The sequence below is a fragment of the Schistocerca serialis genome, chromosome 4, assembly GCF_023864345.2.
Source record: "Schistocerca serialis cubense isolate TAMUIC-IGC-003099 chromosome 4, iqSchSeri2.2, whole genome shotgun sequence".
NCBI lineage: Eukaryota > Metazoa > Arthropoda > Insecta > Orthoptera > Acrididae > Schistocerca > Schistocerca serialis.
This window is the reverse complement of record NC_064641.1, coordinates 113,888,104-113,910,161: the sequence shown is the minus strand read 5'-3', so window position 1 is coordinate 113,910,161 and position 22,058 is coordinate 113,888,104. Positions and strand designations below refer to the sequence as shown.

The following is a 22,058-nucleotide window of genomic DNA, read 5'->3' as shown; positions in this document are numbered from 1 at the left end:
ATTCCCAAAGCTGCCGAGTCCGAGGTGTTAATTCGCGCATAAAATAGTATCTTTTATGATCAAAGTTGTGTAAACCAGTTTTATTTTAAAATAAAATACAAATGACGGATTGAATGTTAATTAATTTTCACATAAAGACTTTTAAGTCAGCCTTAACGCTGCTGTTTCCCAAGCAGAAAATCTAAATTCTCGCTGTGATCTCTTTCTAAAATTTGCAAACAATACGTTGGCGCCACTTGGTAGTTCTCGTACTTATGTTAGTTACATACTTATTTACCTACAGTCACTTTTACTTTTTCTGTTTCCTTGCCATCATGATAAACGCAACACAAGCTTCCAAGCAAAGAAGGGTACGCATGGTAGACTACTTGCACAATGCGGCAACATTTTGACACGAGAACACCAATGAATACATGCATTCTTTGTACAAATGTCTCTGCGTGCCCTTTTATTCCCGTGCGTCTGAGATTGCACACAAGGAAACAGGTAGGCTATCGTGTGGACATCCGTCAAGGGAGATTCTTGGTCGCCGTGTGAATAGTATTTAATTTTCAATGAATACTTCTATCTTATTTTATTAAAAAAATGTTTACAGAACTTTAACCATAAAATAACATGTATCGGTTAACAATTTCGGACTCGAGACACTCTGGAATGTCAAAGATCCCAGAATCCACCAGAACGAAAGCCGTATTTCCAATTTTGTGTTTTGTGCTTCATGAATGCCCTTCGTTTCAATTTCTGTTAGTTTGTTGAGAAGCTGCACATGTCGCATCTGTTCTTTTTTTTTTCCTGAGATGTCAGATTCTTGAGTTGTTCCATTAAGTCTCCTTAGCATGTGCGCCCACAGTTTTCATATACACCTTTCATAGTTTTGTGGACTGCTTCTTCTCTATTTTTCTACTTCGATACTTATTCTTCACAGTACTACAATCGGTGACGTTTTGTCTAGTACTTGCCGCACAGGGCATAACATCTGAAATTTTTATTCAAATAATCTTCACAAGCGACACTCCATGTGACGTTTCTCTGTTTGTAATAATTACAAATCGGATTACATGCATCATAAAAACCTTAAAACATGCATGAAAACTCGAGATATATCGCACGCCGAGAGGTACACTCAAAAACTCCGTATTATTTTATTTCAGAAACAACGTAAATTATGAATTTTTTGAGCAGCATTAACTTTTAATGAATACTATTGGACCAAAGCATCATTTACCAATTATTTTACATTTTGCTACTATTGTAAACATAAACGACCAAGTACTGTTCCAAATGTTCGGTAGTAAGATTGTGTCGTCGTTCACGCAAAACATTTTTATAAGCAGAAAAGGATCGTTCTACATCAGCTGAGGTAAGTGGGCAGTATTTGAATTTGGGTGCTATGTTGGCACTTATTGTTTCTGGTATAAGTTCACCCGTCCCATTAATAAATTTATCAATTTCGCAGAAGGGTTCAAAGCCTGGGTTATTGTTTAAAATGTTTTCAAACTTTTATTTAAGTTTTCTTGAGAATACCTCCGGCAACGAGGAGTACAGTAGAATAATTTTACTCATTGACTGAATAGATTCATTCAGCGCCAAACCTGAAGTTTCAAGCTTATTAATACTTACCGGTACATGGGAAGAAAGAATGCTAATCACAGCAGTGTATTTTTTAATACCGGAATCATTAAAATCTCCCTTGCATTGCAAACTGCCAAAGCCTCTGCACTATCGAAGTCATTTACTATCCATCTAATGGCCTCGAAATGTTCATTGTAAAACAACACAGCGTCGCTCACGTAGCCGCGCGGTCTTGGCGTCTTGTCACGGTCCGCGTCGGAGGTTAGAGTGCTCTCTCGGGCATGGATGTGTGTGTCGTCCTTAGTGTAAGTTAGTTTGTTAGATTAGTGTGTAAGCTTAGGAACCGATGACCTCAGCAGTTTGGTCCCATAAGGCCTTAACACAAATTTCCAAAATTTCGACCCACGTACCCCAACGAGTTGCCACTGGTTCGGGAGGTAAACGCACATTTGCTAGTTTTTCTTTATAGGTCTTGGTGCGATCAGTAGCCTTTAGAAACATTTCCTTTGTGGATGAAATCAGTTTATTTACATTCACAAACTTGGAACGTACTTCTTCAGCAACGCGATGTAATCCATGAGCAAATCACGTCACATGAATAAAACTGGGATAAAATACTCGGTGGACTTGTCCTGCTTCGATAATATAGGGTGAAGCATCTGAAATAAACACCAACACCCTTTCATCTACAGAAGATTCTGGAAATATTTTTCTAATACGCTCATTCACAAATCTGGCGATCGTAGAATGATGTACTTTTTCAAGTTCTTTGCAGGCCGCTAGATAGTAAGGAGGAGGCTCTTCTTTTAAAGCACCAACAATTAAATTTGCAATGTAACGGCCACAAATGTCTGTAGTTTCGTCAACTGCAATCCAGATAATGCTGTCCTTGAGTTCATTGCTTATTTCTGCAGAAAATTTACGTAAATTGTCGGTATGTAATAATCTATAAATAGTGACATGGTTTGAAACTTCCTGGCAGATTAAAACCGTGTGCCGGATCGAGACTCGAACTCTGTACATTTGCCTTTCGCGGGCAAGTGCTCTACCAACTGAGCTACACAAGCACGACTCACACCCCGTCTTCACAACTTTCAGGAGTGCTAGTTCTGCAAGTTTCGCAGTAGAGCTTCTGTAAAGTTTGGAAGGTAGGAGACGAGGTACTGGCAGAAGTAAAAGCTGTGAGGACGGGGCGTGCGTCGTGTTTGGGTAGCTCAGTTAATAGAGCACTTGCCCGTGAAAGGCAAAGGTCCCGAGATCGAGTCTCGGTCCGGCGCACAGTTTTAATCTGCCAGGAAGTTTCATATCAGCACACACTCCGCTGCAGAGTGAAAATATCATTCTAGTACCACGGTTTCTTTGGCGTCAACAGGTATATTATCAACACACTACACAAAGAAACTCTCACGGGCTTCAGCTGCCTGTCGCCTGCAAGAGATTCCCACCGATCCCGGGAAGCAGTGCGCTTTTACGCGCGACTTCCTTTTCGAGGAAATTACACATTACAAGTCCCCTTCTCCTGGGTCCCTGACAGCTCACGTATTTATCGCTAGTAAAGATATTTCAGACGGCTGACACGTATAATGTGTGTGTGTTTCCGTACTGCAGGTTCCACGCAGACCGCGGCAGCGCCGGCGCAGAAGTCGAAGCCGGACAAACCGGAGCGCAAGTTCAACAGCCGCGAGCTGATCGAGAAGCAGCGCAACTGGACGTCGCACTTCTCCAGGGCGTCCGCCACATCGCGCACCGGCCGCGCCGCCGCCCCCGCCCCCGCACACAGCCCCACCCCCACCCCGGGCGGCGGCGGCACGCGCTCCGTCACCCCCACGTCACCGCCGCCGCGCTCGCCTGCGGGCACGCCCGTCGAGAAGCAGGAGCGTGAGGCCCAGGAGAAGGACACCGCCACCGCCACCGCCGCCGCCGTCGCCTCAGAGCCACCCCCACGGTGTGCGTCTGCCGCCTCCACTGCCAGGTACGCCGAGTATCTGGTTTCAACTATTACCTCAGGAAAATAACTCTAGCAATTTGACTTGTGTTCGTTTGCAGGCACATACGAGGTGCTATCCAAAATTTTCGGAACTGGTGCTGTCATCTGTTGAAAACCTTACCTTTGGACTAATGGTCACCGCACCCTCGAAGCAGTTCCCATACGCACGTACACACCGGTCCCAGCGCTTCTGCCACTGGTCAAACGTTTTGTGGAAGTCCCGTTCTTTGAGGGTGTTTATCACCGACAGCGATGCTTCTTGAATCCTCCCGAGATTGTCGAACCGACGGCCTTTCAACTCGAGTATCAGTTTTGGGAATAGTGCGAAGTCGCGAGGTGCCAAATCGGGCGAATATGGTGGGTGGACTAAAACTGCCGTGTCGTTTTTTGCCAAAAAGGTCTTGGTGAGCGAGGACTTGTGACAGGGCGCATTGTCGTGATGCGGCAGCAAGTTCCCTTGTCGCCCAAGTTCGGACCGTCATCGCCGCACGTTTTCACGGAGCTGTCGCAAAAGTTACGGTAGTACACGGAATTCACTGTTTGGTTGGGTGGGATGAATTCTTTGTGCAGAATTCCCTCGGTATCAAAGAGAATGATGATCGTGCTCTTCATCTGCCTCGCTTTTTTGGATCTCGGGGAGCCCGGGCTCTTCCCCTGGGACGATTGTTGTTTTGTCTGTGGGTCATAACCGTAAATCCAGCTCTCGTCACCAGTGATAACCCCTGACGAGAAGGTTGGATCGTCAAATGCGGTCTGTACTGTTCACGAATCCATTGTAAAATCACCACACACCAAATACAGAGTACGGAAATCACTGTGGACACGCAACACGTCCTCCCATCTGAATGCCACTCCACACACTGACTCGTCAGATGTGCAGCTCTCGCCACCTAGTGGTGCAAAGATCTACTACTCTACCTTCCAGATGGAAGCACCAGTTCCGAAAATTTTGGATTCTACCTCATATATGCAGCCCTGCTACGCTTTGAAACCCCCACACGTTAGTACTGTAGCACGCCATCACAGCAGCAGAGACAAAATGCCTCGAGGCTGGACTACTGCTTTAGCCACCAGGATCGGCCTAACACAGGCGTGACATTTCCGCCAATTCAAAAAACAAATTGCTGGGAGATACTTCACTTTATGCATCATAAAAACCTTAAAATATGCATGAAAACTGTCGAAATATCAAAGATCAAATAATAAAAAAAACATGGTAGTTACTGCGTGCATTATATCTCAAAGTAGAACTTGCGCGCGACGTGCACTGGTAAACGAAAGGAAAATTACTAAAAATGATTTTTTGAGGTGAAAGTTAATCTTAACCCTTGTACATACAGATTTCACTTAGGGTGCCCAACCAGCTTTTCCCTCTCCATTGTCCTGATGTTTTCATTCCCGACGTTCGCTGTCTCCATGTAAACGGCCATGTATTTGGCTGGGGCAGAATAATTAAGCAGGCCCTTTCTCTCTGCAGATTTCAAAGCCTGACTTCACATCTCGACCACAAACGTGGCCTCTTCACAAGTAAGTCAGAACTCTGACAGTGTCTGTCGTGTACTTGAAGTACCTGTGATGTGTAGCTGTACTGTCCTCTCTACTGCTCACTGCAGTCCACAATATTTACTGCTGTTACTGGCTACATATTATGAGGTCAACTTCTCTATTACTAAATCGAATGTGTTAAGCTGTGGTATATACTGCTCGTATATTCTGGAAATGAGATACACTGTTCTCAGTGCTCTGAGTAATGTCTTAAACTTTCTTCGCACACGACATTCGGATGTTAAGTGTGTACTGTTGTTTTTATAGCCTTATCACAGTTTTCCAATGTTAAGAGTAATATTCTGTTTGCTATTAACTGTAGAACTCCAAGTATGTGGTCTTTGCAAAATTTATTTCTATCTATTGTGTAACATTTGTGGTGTGGCTGATATTTAACACACACATCTCGTGACTCGTACGCAAAGGTGTAAATACTTTACTACACAATTTTCCTAAAACTCTTCAGGGCAGTGCCTTCAGTCTATTGAATGAACCATTTTTAATTAGTTTGCTGCATATGTTTTACCTATCTGACAATCTGTTCAGTTTTGCGAGTAATTGCATCAGATAGTTTTTTGTCCAGCATGATATTTCGGTGGATCTGTGCTGTTGCAATTTACCCTGACTTGCTAATATTTGTGTAGATGGTCTACCTTAACCATCAATAATTAGCAACATTACTGCTTCTACATGTAACTTGGGAGTAATATCTCACTTGTTTGTCGATCAAAAAATTCGAACCACATACACATCTCAGCTGACCCCAATAATAGATTTGAGGCAACTCTGATCACTTACTTTTGAAGTGGTTTCCATTCTAATAGGTTCAGGAACATTTGAATTCCTTGCCGACAGTGCGACAGTGCCAGTGGATACATGAAAATACTGTTGCTGTATGATCATAAGGAAAGGCAGAAAGATGTGAACAAAATGTTCTCTCAGTTAAGAAAATGTATCTCACTGTAAACGATGGTAAATGCAAGGTAATGCCAGTTGTAAAGAGAAAGAAGTCCATAGTATCCTATTACAAGATTTTTGGCAGGCATCTGGAGCAAATGACACTGTTTAAATGTGTAGGGGTGCCTGACCTGAAACACAACAGATGCATAGACTGTGTAATAGCAAAGAAGAATATAAGATCTTAGTTACTAGAAGGGTTATGGGAAAATGCAGTACAGTTGTGAAAGAAATCGCATACAGGGTGCTAGTATGGGCAGTTCCAGGGTACTGCTCCAGTGTTGGGTGGCCTTATCAAATAGGCATGCTGTTACCATCACATATTTCATACGGATCATGGAAATAAGATAAGAGAGATTAGGTTGCATGCAAAGATGCACAGACTTGCTTGTTATGTCAGTGGAAGAGGACAAAAAACACCATTAATGCTTATATGAAGTACTGTTTGCCACCTGTCATATGGTGGCTTGTAGGATATATAGATGTGGATTTTAATAGCCTTTTCTAATAGATTCAGCAATTGTGTCCATCAGTCTGTAAATGTCAAGGGTGTCCATTTTATTCAGCACTGATATGGATAGTGGTAATAAGTCGACAACAAAGGTTCCAAACTGTACCAGGAAACTGAAGTGCATGTCAATAGAAGCACATTGCCAACACAGTCCTACAGTCCTTCTGGTTTGTAGACAGTCCTGCTGTGTAATACCATGCTTGCATTACCCAATAAGGAAGACCATGACAACCTTTGAAACAATGTACAAAAGAAAAAAAAATGCCAGTCTTGCTGGTCACCTGAAAATACAGCATCTGTCCAAGGTTAAAGTGAAGCCTCAGAAACCACACTTGTAAAGTAGTTTCCTTGACAGCATAAATATTGCTCGTCAGTGCTCCTGTCAGATATTGATGCCTTTCTTCCTTTGTTGTTGTTTCCTATTTTTCCAGTATTCCCTCATTTTCTCCCCAATGAAGTTTCTTCCATTCTTCTGACCATGGATGTTGTCTCTTTCTAGATCTTCCCTTACTTCTGTAATCTGTGCTATTGTTGATTTCTTCTTCCAGAAATATAGTGATATTTGTTTTGTTAGTCTATTTCAATCCATTCGGTAGAGGCATCAGGAAAAGGTTAATCTTTGTTTGGCTATTACTTCAGATATTTTCTCTATATTTTTATAGATCTCCTCATTACTCCTTTTTTTCCCCAACCATATGCAGTTTTTATTGCACCCATTATTTTTCTAATAATCCTTCTTTCCAGTACCTCTAGTCTGTCCATCTTATAGTTCATCACACTTTAGTTTTTATTGTTTTCCATACAGTTAAGCTGCTCAGTTGTCTGTGGAGTATGTAGTTGTTTCGTACAAGCTATTAGTCCAAAAACTGGTATGATGCAGTTTCCTCACTAATTTCTTAAACAGGAACCAAACCAGATATTTTGTGAACCATGAATCGCACAAGACTTTCAGTTGGTGAAATATTTAAAATTTAAAAATTGTATTTTCTGCCCATTGAACTTATGTTGCCTGTTTGAAATCCATACTGTGAATGAGGAAGTACCCCATTAGTACTCAACTGGCTGACAACCCTTGAGTACATTAGTTACAGATTTTTTTTTTTTTTTTTTTTTTTGTAAAGGTGACACAGTGTGTGTGGTTAGAGTCTGTGGCTGTGGAGATAACTTTTTTTATATAGTGAGAACTAATGGCTGTGAAAACACTTTCTTATAGTGATGCTTGACAGTGGCATATTTTAATATCTTTGGGAAAAACCTGAAATAATGGTGCATTACACATGTGAGAAAGAACATTACGTATTATGGGGCCACAACATGTTGTGTTATTGCTGATATTAACTACTTCATATGAACTTCTGCTTTTGATGATGTTGAGCTCCATATTTTACGTAAAAATGAGAGAGAAATTTTCATTTTCCAAATTTCCTCTTTCTCTCCTTACCTTTGGTGTAATTTTTTACTTTTGCTTCAGAACTTCTTGAACTAGTTGTTTTGCCTTCTTGTAAAAAGTGGTTATGAAAAACATCTGATACAATATTTAAAGCCGATCTTGCCATAGGAATTCTGTTGGTAATTATTAATGAACTGCATGCCCAACACACAGCAGTGAAAAAACGAGCAACAGTTGCAAATGTCAGTCTTTCAGTTAACAGGAAATGAATATTAACGTGATAAATAGTTAATTTTTTACACACTGGGTGTAAACTGAAATGACATACCTTGATTATCAGGTGGTCATTTCTTTAAAAGTTTCACACCTTTTGCTAGTCCAATGAAGATAACAGTTATTAATCACTCTTCCTCCTCTGTCCTCTCCTAATACTTCTAATCCTCATTTCCTCTTCCGTAATTCAGATTTCTTCTGTGCAGCTATTTGCATTTGTCACAAATCTTTTTCTTGTTGTTCATTACTATGTTACTTCAGTTTCCTTCTCTCTAAAGCATAGTACGAAAAGGAGAAATTCTTTCACGGTATTACACCAACTGCTATTCTTATTATCCCTGTGATTTCAGATAGCAGTTGACACATGGTTGTTTGCCCACTTGTAATTCTTGCCAAAACACTCTTTTTCTTTCCTAAACCATCTCAAGTACAAAATTTACCACATCGACACTGTGTGAGATATTGCAACTGAACTTTTGTTTCCATCACTACCTCCTTTACATTTAGTTGTGATGAGAATTACTCATGCCATCTTCCCTCATACCTTCAGTGCATCATTAGTTGGTATATGTTGGCTATCTATACTGCTATATAAAGACAAATAATTGTTCAAAGTTATTGCCAAAAATTTCGAAAAGTACTTTACCGATTTACGTCAGATTTTTACGCAATACTCAAATACTCGGACAAAGTGTTGTGTACTTTTCGCAATTTTTGGCAGCAAAACTCCTTTAAACAATAGTTTGTCTTTGTATAGACACACACACACACACACACACACACACACACACACACACACACGGTGATTAATATGAAGCCATCACAAAACTGTAAAAGTTTAAAGTAGAACACGATTTCCATTTATTTTATCTAATAAAACATGTCCTAGATGTGTATCTGCAATAGTTGTTCAGAACATCCAGAGAAGCAAAGTAGTAGTTTCATAATTTTTTAGTTTATTAACTACTTGGCCCAATTTGTTTTTTATATCCCAGACAATTACACGAAGTTTTCAACAGAAGTTATACAGAATTTAATTTTGAAAAAATGGTGGTAATGAAGTTAACTGAAACTGTATGAATGTGTCGGATAATCTGCTTTTATTAATACCGTGTGTGTGTGTGTGTGTGTGTGTGTGTGTGTGTGTGTGTGTGTGTGTGTGTGTGTGTGTGACATGCTTTGAGGCACAATAGTATTAGTGATTCAGAACAAAACACTTCATGTGGACATATGGTCTATTGCGAATGGTTTTCGAGATAGAACATGTTTAATATCACTTTTGTATGTTTTTCTGTAATAACTCAAAAACAGCACACTCGAATGAAAACACGTCTCAGTACACAATTAAATTAAATTAAATTTGCAACAAAGAAAGGTCCTATTTATATTTTGTCTGGGACTAACAGTTTGCGCGAAGAGATTGCAAGAATATTGGAAACGTTGCGTGATGTGCGTGCGCTGTAGCTTAAGTACTACTTGTAGGCCAGTTTGAGGTAGTTTTCCGACTTGATAGGCAACAAGCGTCCTGTATCAAAATGTTCTTCTCCACAATGACAATGAATACTACAGAAAATAAATAAAAATGTACATTAAAAGTGTTCTACCTCAGAAACCATTCAGAATAGGGCATATGTCCACATAGTTTTTTTTGTTCAGAATCAGTAATGCTATCACCTCTCAAAATAGGTACCTTTCCTCCTGGCTCACCCTCCAGACAGACATTTTTTTTTTTTTTTTTTTTTTTTTAAAAAAAATAAGACAGTGTGAAGGTTTTCTTTTAAAATTGACCGTGACAAAAAAAAGCTGTACTATGCTGTGAAACTGTGCGGTTTAGTGTTTTTTTTTTTTTACAGTCAGTTTTTAACTACAATAGCAGGTCATGTAAACTGTTAAAGAAATTGTTTTTTCTCTATACGTTCTTTCTCCTTGTATACGTTCTTTCTCCTTGTATACGTTCTTTCTCCTTGTAGGTTATTTTTAAAAAAATCCTGTTTTGCTTTCTTGCTCAATATTGGTTGAGGTATTACATGTGATGCATATTACTCTGACAACTTTCCCATTTCACTGCCGGTATGCAACCTAAGGCCACGCGAGGGCTCCAAGTTGTAGCATGTGGCATGGTGGTGTGTAACATAACTATGTCTGTGTGTGAGAAACAGTTTGTTGTAATAGCATTTCTAACTGCAGAAAACATTCCTCTAGCTGAAATTGATAGACAAATTAAAGCTTTGTTTGTTGGCGATAGTGTCAATCTCAGTAATGTGCAACATTGGGTTGTTCATACTCATAATAAAGGAAATAGCAGTGTTGTTTTTATGTGTTTACCATTCTTGCACCGCTCTTCTATTGCAGTTCACTACCACTTCATTGTTTTGGTGTCAGTATTATAATGTTTCATTCAGAACTGTCTTGTAAGAACCTGATTAGCAAACTGAAATTTTTTTGTATCGTGCATCTGAGTACCAGGATTTGGGAATCCTTACTACGAGCAAGCTGATAATGTGATAAAGAACACTTGTTAGGACCGAGTGGTAAAATCATGGGCTATTCCGTACATAATATTACCTCACACCTCGGAACAAAGTGTATATGGCAGTGGGAGAACAAACGGGTAGAAGGGGATACAAACCGACAAGCCTTCCAAAAACAAGGGTGTGACACGTACAGTTCTAATGACTCATATGGAAAGAAGATTAAGACTATGTCTTTGTCCTGTGGCCATCTCCCACTTGGAGAAGAGTCCAGTTTTTAGTGCTGTTAACATGCCAGTTACCGTATGTTCACTGATAGTTCTCCATATTCCGAAAATAGAGCAGAAATTTGCTTGGATTCTGACCTGCCATGTATTTTAGGGAACAGTGAGGTGAATGTGCTAAAAGTTTTAAAGTTTTTGTTTGGCATAAAGATTCCCACCGGAATTGTTACGTATGACTAGAATATTGTTTTAACAATATCGCAAAAAGCTAGATTGCTGGTTAATGTGTCACCTTAATAGTGAGTAGCAGTCTATACTTTCGACAATATTCTTGATATTCCAGCTTCGACTTTGCACTGTTTGATGTTTTATTGAGTTCAGCAATTTTTTACACTATTTTTTAAAGAGTTTGATTGAATGCAGTATTTATGTAGGCTATATATCTGCATGTGGAACTGCTGTTATGCTTCTCTTATCATATCACATTGTTTAATCATACTCACATGACAGCAAAAATAGTATGGGTGCTACTGACCCATTTATTTGCTCTGCACTGAAACTCATCCGTTAGCATGATACCGACATTGCATTCAAACCGTATTTTAAATTATTGTTTCTTAATTTTTCTGTTTGAGAAACTGTTTATGCACCTCATATAAATGCGAGAGTCATTAGTGTGACAAGGAAAATGTTTCCTGCAGTTCCAGAGGCTCGAGGAATGAAGATCCAAGCAAGCACAGAACAACTTCCATATCGTCGCAGGAAGAACTTTGTTGGGAGCCAGATTCCCCCTCAGTTTCACCAGGTACTGTTAGCGTTGCTTCCATGTGTCTCAGTGTGTAGTTCACAAGATTCAAAGTTCTGATACCTAGTCTGTGAGTTAACACTTTAGTCATGAAAAAAGTGAAAAATCAAAGCAGTGGGTTTTCATTTAGTTTTGGGAAGTCTGCCACTGGCTGATAATAGTGTTGAGAATTAGCCTTCAGCTTCTAGATATTTCCTTCCATGTCTTCACTGGTTTGGAATTAAAAGTTTTGTGATAAAAGTAGATAATAAGGCATCCCTTACTAATCCCTACTGATGTGTGGTTATATTTAGTGCATTCTGTTATCTTGGTTGGATCCTCCATGATAGTATTAACTCACTTCAGAGTGGATCCAGGTTTTTATGCCTGGAGTAGGACAAAAAGAGGTAAATAGAAGAATGATAATATGGAAAGTTGAGTCTTCTCCACATACCTAGCTGAAAGAGAGACTCTTATAGTCTTCCATTAGACAAGGCCATATTAAGAAATATAAAGTCTATAATTAAATTAAATTGTGCCCTGTACCTTCAACACAGTTGCTGCATTTGTGTAATTTATAGACAATATGTTACCTATTTTTCTGACACTGCATGCTACAATGAGATGGAAGTTAATGGAAGACAGCTGAACCTGACTGTTCTTTGCAATCAACAAACAAGTTTCATTATGTGTACTAATCTTTCTGAAATAGTAAAAGTTTCTGGGCAGCTGTGCAGTACTGATATCATCAGAATAGTGTGAGGTGTCTTGAGATGGAGTTATTTGGTATAATGTCTTAGAGGAGGTTGGGAGAAAAAACTCTTGGCCTTGGGCCAACACTACTGTGGAGGAGGAGGAGGAGGAGGAGGGGGGCCGCCTTCCTCTACTATCTTTAGACTACTGGCTGGCCCAAAGCTGTGGCAATCGGACAGTTAATGAGTTGAGTGCTGCTACAGCTTGCAGTAAAGAGGCTGCTGGTGTCTTTCTGTACTGTAACAGGGATGTTCGCCAACAGCGGATGCCACCATTGTGTTGTCTGTAAATAGATCTAGGTCCCAATTTTGTCTAGTCACTGTGAGCTTTGGCATGATTGCTATTTCCTTCTAGTTATATCCCACAGAAATCAGTTTAAAAGGACATTATACGTACGATTTCATGTATTAAATGTAGACAGTGCTGTAGTTTAAAGACAGTGCATCTGTTAATGGAGACAGTTAACACATTCTGACTCAATTTTGTGTCAGAGAAATGTGTACAATTTAAAACTCTGCCAACTGCGACCGTGGCCAAGTGTTTGTGCGAATAACAGTGGCGTGAGAGGCGTGTGAAGCTGGCGGCGCGGAATGCTGCTAAATCTGGCAACGGCTCGTGGTGGCTCTGTGCCTGCTGTTCAACTCCTGGTAGGCTCTGTGAATCAACTAGCACGCAGTCTGGAATGCCACACGGGCCAGGCGAGAGATGGTTCTGTCTTGTTTACATGTGTACGTCATCTCGCAGTTGATGTTGTATGTTATGTTGTATGGGGTGTGTGTGTGTGTGTGTGTGTGTGTGTGTGTGTGTGTGTGTGTGTGTGTGTGTGTGTGTGTGTGTTGGTTGTCAATGACTGTGAAGATTTTTAAAAAATTGATCTGAGTACATGTGTACAGTGCAGATAAGTTAAATCCTTTATTCATTCTGGAACACTGCTTTTTCCATTGAAGGATTTTGTTGTGTTGCATGATACATTCTTTTTTTTGGTTTATTGAAGTGAAAATATCTGTGAATAAGTTAACACACTACAAAGGTTTTTGTACTTATTACTTACGCAGCTATTGGACGGAATAGTTGCATACAACAGAAAAAGACTTACGATCGAGGTAAACTTTGCACTGGAATGTTCTATTTGTCATTGCATGTGTGCTGTGAAATTTCTCCATTTTCTTTGTGCAAAAGTCTGTTTTATTCACATCTGTATTATAAGTAAATTTTCACTCAGTAATCACATCAGCTTATAATACTTTCCTACTTTGAGTGGATGCACATCTTAAATAGGGGCATCAAGTTTTTCATCAAATTTTTTATCTTTATTTTATTCAGAGCAGTTTCATCTCCAGGAACACTTTAATTTGGTCCTTGGTGTATGTGTTGAAGCAGCTTTTTCTGCTAAACAGTGCCATAGTAGATTTCCCTTTAATGGGTAGAATAGATGTATGCAAACCCCTCATTCTCACCCTGTCCTACCTAGGCAATTGTCCTACCTAGGCAGTATCTGCACGCTGGTAATTTAGAACCCTGCACCGGTATGGTACTTGGTGTATTACTGAAGAGTATTATAAAGTTTTTGCACTCTTTTTGTTTTTCTAAATGAAAGTTGTAGACATTTACAAAAGACATAAACTATACAGCTGTCTTGCAGCAAACAATTGATCATGCAGTCCATGTTTCACAAGTGTAGTAATATTCCAACTTACCATTATTACGCCATTTAAGGGGTAAATTTTAAATTGTCACTAGCTTTTTGACATTTCATTAATATTATATTTAATAATTGAGATAGTGGTAAAAGTACTTCACTTAAATATCAGGATAAATACGGTAAATGGCTCAAGTTCTACCATTACCTAACTACCCAGAATGTCTGTAGAATGCTTTGTATCATGGTTACAGGATGAATCAGCAAGAAACTACTCACTTGAGTCTTGTTGTTGTTGTTTTTCTTTTTTCTTTCCTTTCTATATCATTGTAAAGACAAATATGTGATATATTCCAGAACTAATTACCTCTGCAATCAGCAATGAAAGCTTCTCTCTCATATTATGTTTTAAAAACTTTCTGTAACATGTTTGTTGTAGTGGTTTTCAGTCCAGAGACTGGTTTGATGCAGCTCTCCATGCCACTCTACCCTGTACAAGCCTCTTCATCTCCCAGTACCTACTGCAACCTACATCCTTTTGAATCTGCTTAGTGTATTCATCTCTTGGTCTCCCTATGATGTTTGCCCTCCATGCTGCCCTCCTGTACTAAATTGGTTATCCCTCGATGCATCAAAAAATGTCCTACCAACCGATCCCTTCTTCTAGTCAAGTCGTGCCACAAATTTCTCTTCTCCCCAATTCTGTTCAATACCTCCTCATTAGTTACGTGATCTACTCACCTAATCTTTAGCATTCTTCTATAGCATCACATTTTGAAAGCTTCTATTCTCTTCTTGTCCAAACTATTTATCATCCACGTTTCACTTCCATACATGGCTACACTCCATACAAATGCTTTCAGAAACGACTTCCTGACACTTAAATCTATACTCAATGTTGTCAAATTTCTCTTCTTCAGAAACGCTTTCCTTACCATTGCCAGTCTACATTTTATATCCTCTCTACTTCGACCATCATCAGTTATTTTGCTATCCAAATAGCAAAACTCCTTTACTACTTAAAGTGTCTCATTTCCTAATCTAATTCCTGCAGCATCATCCGATTCAATTCGTCTACATTCCATTATCCTCATTTTGCTTTTGTTGATGTTCATCTTCTATCCTCCTTTCAAGACACTGTCCATTCCGTTCAGCTGCTCTTCTAGGTCTTTGCTGTCTCCGACAGAATTACAATGTCATCGACGGACCTAAAAGTTTTTATTTCTTCTCCATGGATTTTAATGCCTACTCCGAACTGTTCTTTCATTTCCTTTACTGCTTGCTCAATATACAGATAGAATAACATCGGGGAGAGGCTACAACCCTGTCTCACTCGCTTCCCAGCCACTGCTTCCCTTTCATGTCCCTCGACTCTTATAACTGCCATCTGGTTTCTGTACAAATTGTAAATAGCCTTTTGTTCTCTGTATTTTACCCCTGCCACCTTCAGAATTGGAAGGAGAGTATTCCAGTCAACATTGTCAAAAGCTTTCTCTGTTTACAAATGCTAGAAACGTAGGTTTGCCTTACCTTAATCTATCTTCTAAGATAAGTCGTAGGGTCAGTATTGCCTCACGTGTTCCAGTGTTTCTACGGATTCCAAACTGATCTTCCCCGAGGTCGGCTTCTACCAGTTTTTCCATTCGCCTGTAAAGAATTCGCGTTAGTATTTTGCAGCTGTGATTTATTAAACTGATAGTTCGATAATTTTCACAACTCTAAACACCTGCTATCTTTGGGATTGGAGTTGTTATATTCTTCTTGAAGTGTGAGAGTATTTTGCCTGTCTCATACATCTTGCTCACCAGATGGTAGAGCTTTGTCATGGCTGGCTCTCCCAAGGCTATCAGTGGTTCTAATGGAATGTTGTATACTCCTGAGGCCTTGTTTCAACTTAGGTCTTTCAGTGCTCTGTCAAACTCTTCATGCAGTATCAGATCTCCCATTACATCTTCATCTTCATCTACATCCTCTTCCATTTCCATAATATTGTCCTCAAGTTCATCGCCCTTGTATAGACCCTCTATATACTCCTTCCACCTTTCTGCTTTCCCTTCTTTGCTTAGAACTGGGTTTCCATCTGAGCTCTTGATATTCATACAAGTGGTTCTCTTTTTTCCAAAAGTGTCCTTAATTTTCCTGTAGGCAGTATCTATCTTAACCCTAGTGAGATATACCTCTACATCCTTACATTTGTTCTCTAGCCATTTTGCACTTCCTGTCAATCTCATTCTTGAGACGTTTGTATTCCTTTTTGCCTGCTTCATTTACTACATTTTTATATCTTCTCCTTTCATCAATTAAGTTCAATATATCGTTTGTTACCCAAGGATTTGTACTAGCCCTTGTTTGTTTACCTACTTGAACCTCTGCTGCCTTCACTATTTCATCCCTCAGAGCTACCTATTCTTCTTCTTCTACTGTATTACTTTCCTTCATTCTTGTCAATCGTTCCCTAATGCTCTCCCTGAAACTCTCTACAACCACTGGTTCTGTCAGTTTATCCATGTCCCATCTCATTAAATTCCCACCTTTCTGCAGTTTCTTCAGTTTTAATCTACAGTTCATAACCAATAGATTGTGGTCAGAGTCCACATCTGCCCCTGGAAATGTCTCAGAATTTAAAACCTGGTCCTAAATGGCTCTCTTACCATTGTATAATCTATCTGAAACCTTCCAGTGTCTCCAGGCCTCTTCCATGTATGCAACCTTCTTTTATGATTCTGAAACCAAGTGTTGCCTATGATTAAGTTATGTTCTGTGCAAAATTCAACAGTCAGCTTTCTCTTTCATTCCTTACCCCATTCCATATTCACCTACTATGTTTACTTCCCTTCCCTTCCCTTCCTTTCCTTTTCATACCATCGAATTCCAGTCACCCATGACTATTAAATTTTCATTTCCCTTCACTATCTGAATAATTCCTTTTATCTCATCATACATTTCATCAATCTCTTTGTCATCTGCAGAGCTAGTTGGCATGTAAACTTGTACTACTGTGGTAGGCATGGGCTTCGTATCTGTCTTGGCCACAATAATGAGTTCACTATGCTGTTTGTAGTAGCTTACCTGCATTCCTATTTTTTATTGATTATTAAACCCATTCCTGCATTACCCCTATTTGATTTTGTGTTTATAACCCTGTATTCACCTGACCAGAAGTGCCACTGAACTTCACTAATTCCCACTATATCTGACTTTAACCTATCCATTTCCATTTTGAAATTTTCTGACTACCTAAGGGATCTCACATTCCACGCTTCATTTGTAGAGCATCAGTTTTCTTTCTCCTGATAACGATATCCTCTTGAGTAGTCCCCGCCCAGAGATCCGAATGGGGGACTATTTGGTTCGCAGTACCAGCACAGCAAGGCTGTTTTGGTTAGTGTTACAAGGCCAGATCAGTCAATCATCCAGACTGTTGCTCCTGCAACTGCTGAAAAGGATGCTGCTCATCTTCAGGAATCACACATCTGTCTGGCCTCACAACAGATGCCCATCCGTTGTGGTTCCACCTGCGGTATGGCTATCTGTAACGGCAAGGTCCATGGATCTTGGGGGGGCCTGTAACATACCCCTGAAAACTGAATATGCTGTTTCATGATTCCTCTAAAGATCTTCCGTATGTCTAATTAGACTCAGCAGCAGAGATCTTTCAGGTGTGGGCAGCTGTAGAATCCAAAAAATTATAAAAACAACTAAACAACTGATATTTTTTATGAGATTGTTGTAAATGACGAAATTGTTTTTTGGAGACTGTGCGGTAGTGAATGTAGCCATTCCAAATTCCCTGTTCAGCAGAAATACATTTGCTGTGGACTATAATGTTACAGATTCAGTGAAATAAATGTAAGGCATGTCTGGATATCTCCTGTGAGTGTAGAGATGCAGATACACGCACACACACACTTGTGCTTGAAGTGAGTCAGTAGTTTTTGGGAATGTGTTAATCCTTTATTTGGCAAAGAGGAGAGGAAAAAATAGAGACAATGGAACTTTCACCAGATGCTGGTCCTGTATTAAGGAAGACAGAGCAATGACAGATTGCTGTCGTAGACAGGTCTATCAACTTTTTGGATGTACTTTTCTGTCTACCATTATTGTGTATGTATTTGGTTTTTGTCGTGTTACACCCCCCCCCCCCCAAAAAAAAAAAAAAAAAAAAAAAAAAAAAAAAAAAACATATTTTCACTTCCTATTATGTCGTGTGTGCTCCCCCCCCCCCCCCCCCCCCCAAAAATATATATATATACATGTGTTTTCACTTCCTATTATGTCATACGTCCTTGCTTTCATTCTTAATTGGTATCCATGTAAGTAGACAGTAGTAAATATGTAGTTCTGTTGATTGATATCCAGTCACAGGAATGTGTAATTTCATATGAGGTATTGAGTAGATGTAATATTACTACTGTGTATTGACCACCTTGTTTGTATCATCGTTGCATGTTACCTGCAAATATAATTAAAATAATTTTAATTTTTCATAGGTGTTTTTATGTCCGCCATACTTGTCTGAGATGAACTGATCTGCTATAGTGAATGCTCATTGAAGATGAAAGAAAGTAGTTTTCAGTGTGGAATGACTCTCCTGTACTAGGAGCAATGAAATTAAAAACAATATTCTTGCCACACTTTGGTCTCCGCTATTCATAACTTTCTTGCTGAACTTCGTTGTGCTGCTAGCTCGGTTGTCTTTATCTGGTTCCCAAGTTGTGGGTATCCTGGGAATGAACTGGCCGATCATTTGGCTAGAGGAACGCTACTTGCTTCCTCTTCACTTCATCGACCACGGGTTCAGATTTGCAGGTGCACAAGAGATCTCTGCTCGCTTGGATACAGATCTGACAGATTACTGCACCTTTTAATAAACTCTGCATGATCAAGCTGAATAATGCAGCATTGTGCTCTACCTTTTGCTTCTCCTGGAAGAAATCCACAATCCTATGTTATCTCTGCATCAGTCATATCAGGGTAACACAGTTTTCTTTTTCGTTACGAACACATTATGGTTGTAGCTCATATCTTGGTGTGTAATGCCCACTCCTTTTGCCCGTCCGTACTATATACAAACTTCTAGAATCATTGCCTATAATGTTGGTGGACAATTCATGGATGGTTGAATGAGTTCTCAATTTTATCCATGAAAGAGGTTATTGTTCTCAGTTCTAAGATGTGTATCTACAGAGCAGGGCCAGGGTGGTTGGCCATGGGGAGTGTGTCAGCGCATGCTACTTCCGGAGGATACCAGACCCTACAACTCCTTGATCAGGCTATTCCTCCAATCCTCTTTCACTTCAGGTTTCACAGAAGTAATATAGGACAACAATATACTTTCCTGTTGGTTTGCATTTTTCTCAAAAAAGTAGCTCTAACTGCTACAATATTGGATATTTCCATCAGAATGCATCTCCCATTGTCATAGTTTCTGTATTTAAATCCCAAAGAATTGTGAATTCTTCTACTCAAATGGCAGCTCCCTTTGAAAACAATCTTGTTGTTGAAAAAATCTGCTACCTTCTGCCTTCTAGGATACTTACAACCGTCACAAAATTCCGATACAGTATGGTGAACGTGATCTTCCTGGAAATCGTACGAATTAATGACAGTTCTTCTTCCACCAATAACTTTCCTCGAAGATTGAAATTTCAATTCTTGATAAAGGTTTCCGTTGCCCGTGCTTCTGCAAATATTCTCTCTGGGGTTCGTAGCTGTACTGATAAGATTTCATCTCATCTGGCAGTTTCTTTAGGGTTGCAAAGAAATTCATATACCTTGTATATAATGCTCACAGTCTGTCTTTGAGTGTTTTGAAACTGCAATCTTAACTCACAAAGAAAAGCAGTACTATCTGATGAAAATCCCGGCTCTTTAAACTTCCATGAAGGGCACACATAAGAGACTGCTTGGATAGTGGGTGGCAACAAAGTTGAAAAGCCTCACTAGCAGTAGCAAGAGTGAAATGTAGTATTGCCACACCTAATTATATGTGTTCGTTTGGTAGCCATCGCTTCTTAAGATGCAACCTGAATGGCAACTGTGGTAGAAATTACACTGTGGCAACAGTGTGAGCTTAATTGTGGACCAAAGCCAAAGGCTTCTCGTTGGCACTTAGAAACAGAGGAATTATTGCTGCTTCCTAGTATAGTTCTATTTTGCTGTAACATGGGGTATGATTTGTTACCAGTATGAAGACTAGTTTGACACTGCTCTCAATGCTAGTCAATCCTGTGACAGTGTGCGCTCCTGTCTAATTCTTCGGTAAACCTAATCCATTTGAACTTTCTTACTGTTTTCAAACCTTTATTTTCCTCTTTGGTATTTATTTTCCCGTACTTCCTTGCAGTACCAATTTAGTTACTCCTTGGTGCCTGAAGATGTCATATCAACCTATCCCTCTTTTTGTAAAGTTGTGCCCTGTAACAATTTTCTCTTGATTTCAGTCAGTACCCCTGTATTAAACACGTGATCTACCTATTCATTCTTCAGCATTCACCACATTTGAACATTTAAAATTCTCTTCTCATCTTATCTTACCATACATGTTCTCCTCTAATATAATGCTATACTCAAGACAAAAACTGCCAGAAAAGACTACCTGACACACACACAAAATATGTAACTGAAAAGACATATTTATCACGTCCAGAAATTTTTCTTGCTTTTGCCTGTGTACATTTATAGTCATTTTTATTTGTGACAGTGGCTTTTATTTTGAAGTCCAAATAGCAACACTCCTCTATTCTTTTTGCTGTGTAATTTCTTAATCTAATTCCTCAGCATCAGCTGATCCAATCTGACACCACCTCTATACCCATATTTTCCCCTTGTTAATGTATGTTTGAAACCACCTTCCAAGACACTATCCATTTTGTTTAATTCATGTTCCGGTGCCTTTGCCATCTTTGACAAACTTTGGCAAATGTGTGAAGTTCTAGGTTTTATTTCTTGCTGTAAGTGCAGACTGAGTAACATGAGGGGTAAGATAAAACAGTGCATCATGTGATACATCATCACACATTTTCTTGTTGTGAATGTGTAGTGCTTTTAATTCCCAATAATATGAGAGATTTCTGCTTACAGGGCGTGGTGGTGACAGCACAAGCGATTTGTCAGGTGATGGCCACAAATCTGTTAGAGGGGATACAAAGACTGGAGTCCTGCAGGATGACAAAAAGGCTAAAGAACTTTCAAATGATAAAGAACATTCAGAAAAGCCCAAAACAGTGGTGTCATCGGTGCAGCTGACATTGCAAGATCCTATTACTAATTCAGTGCTGCGAGAACTGGAGTCGCAGAGCGACGGAGGGGAATGGCACCCCCCAGGAGGGGCACTGTACACGGAGGTTCCGAGCCCTCCGGCTGTCATCTCCACCTGTGGCATCACAGACCACCCAAAACCACCTGGAGTGAGCCCCTCTCATGAGCCCTCATCACTTCCCGACAGGATCGACGTCACGAGTGTTACTAAGCAAGTCAGCGCAGAAAATTCTACAGCAGTACCAGCTTTTGTCGAGAGCACCCAGCTGTTTGTTGAGGCTCACGAGGAAAAGTTGATTTCTGAAGTCAGCAAGTTAACAAACAGTGTGGTGGCTTCGGGAGGTCCTGAGCTGGTGGAGCCCAGGTCTGGTATTGGTGCTGTGGATGCCAGCCATTCAGAGCTCCTGGGTGCACCTGAACTGAGGACAGCCAGTGCTCTGAAATTAGATGCTGCTGAGAAGAATGAGGTATGAAACAAATGTTTAAGTGTGGACGGAAATGTACTGCCAATGCCACACCCATTAGCTCTCTGTAATTCTTCCTCTCCTCTTCCCCCTCTCCCCCTCCTCCTCTTCCCACTCTCCCCCTCCCCCTCTCCCCCTCTCCCCCTCTCCCCCCTCTCCCCCCCTCTTCCCCCTCTCCCCCTCCTCCTCATCCCACTCTCCTCATCCCACTCTCCTCATCCCACTCTC

The 22,058-nt window shown here is 40.1% G+C and overlaps 1 protein-coding gene across 1 annotated transcript in view; it reads left to right on the top strand.

The window, feature by feature from the left end:
• LOC126474300 (uncharacterized) overlaps positions 1-22,058 on the top strand; it is a 175,845-nt gene that overhangs the window by 12,815 nt on the left and 140,972 nt on the right. The window contains exons 4-7 of the mRNA XM_050101766.1: positions 3,181-3,544; positions 11,632-11,740; positions 13,024-13,195; positions 21,190-21,833. Of these exons, the coding sequence (XP_049957723.1) occupies positions 3,181-3,544; positions 11,632-11,740; positions 13,024-13,195; positions 21,190-21,833 (1,289 nt within the window). The remainder of the gene's footprint in view (positions 1-3,180; positions 3,545-11,631; positions 11,741-13,023; positions 13,196-21,189; positions 21,834-22,058) is intronic.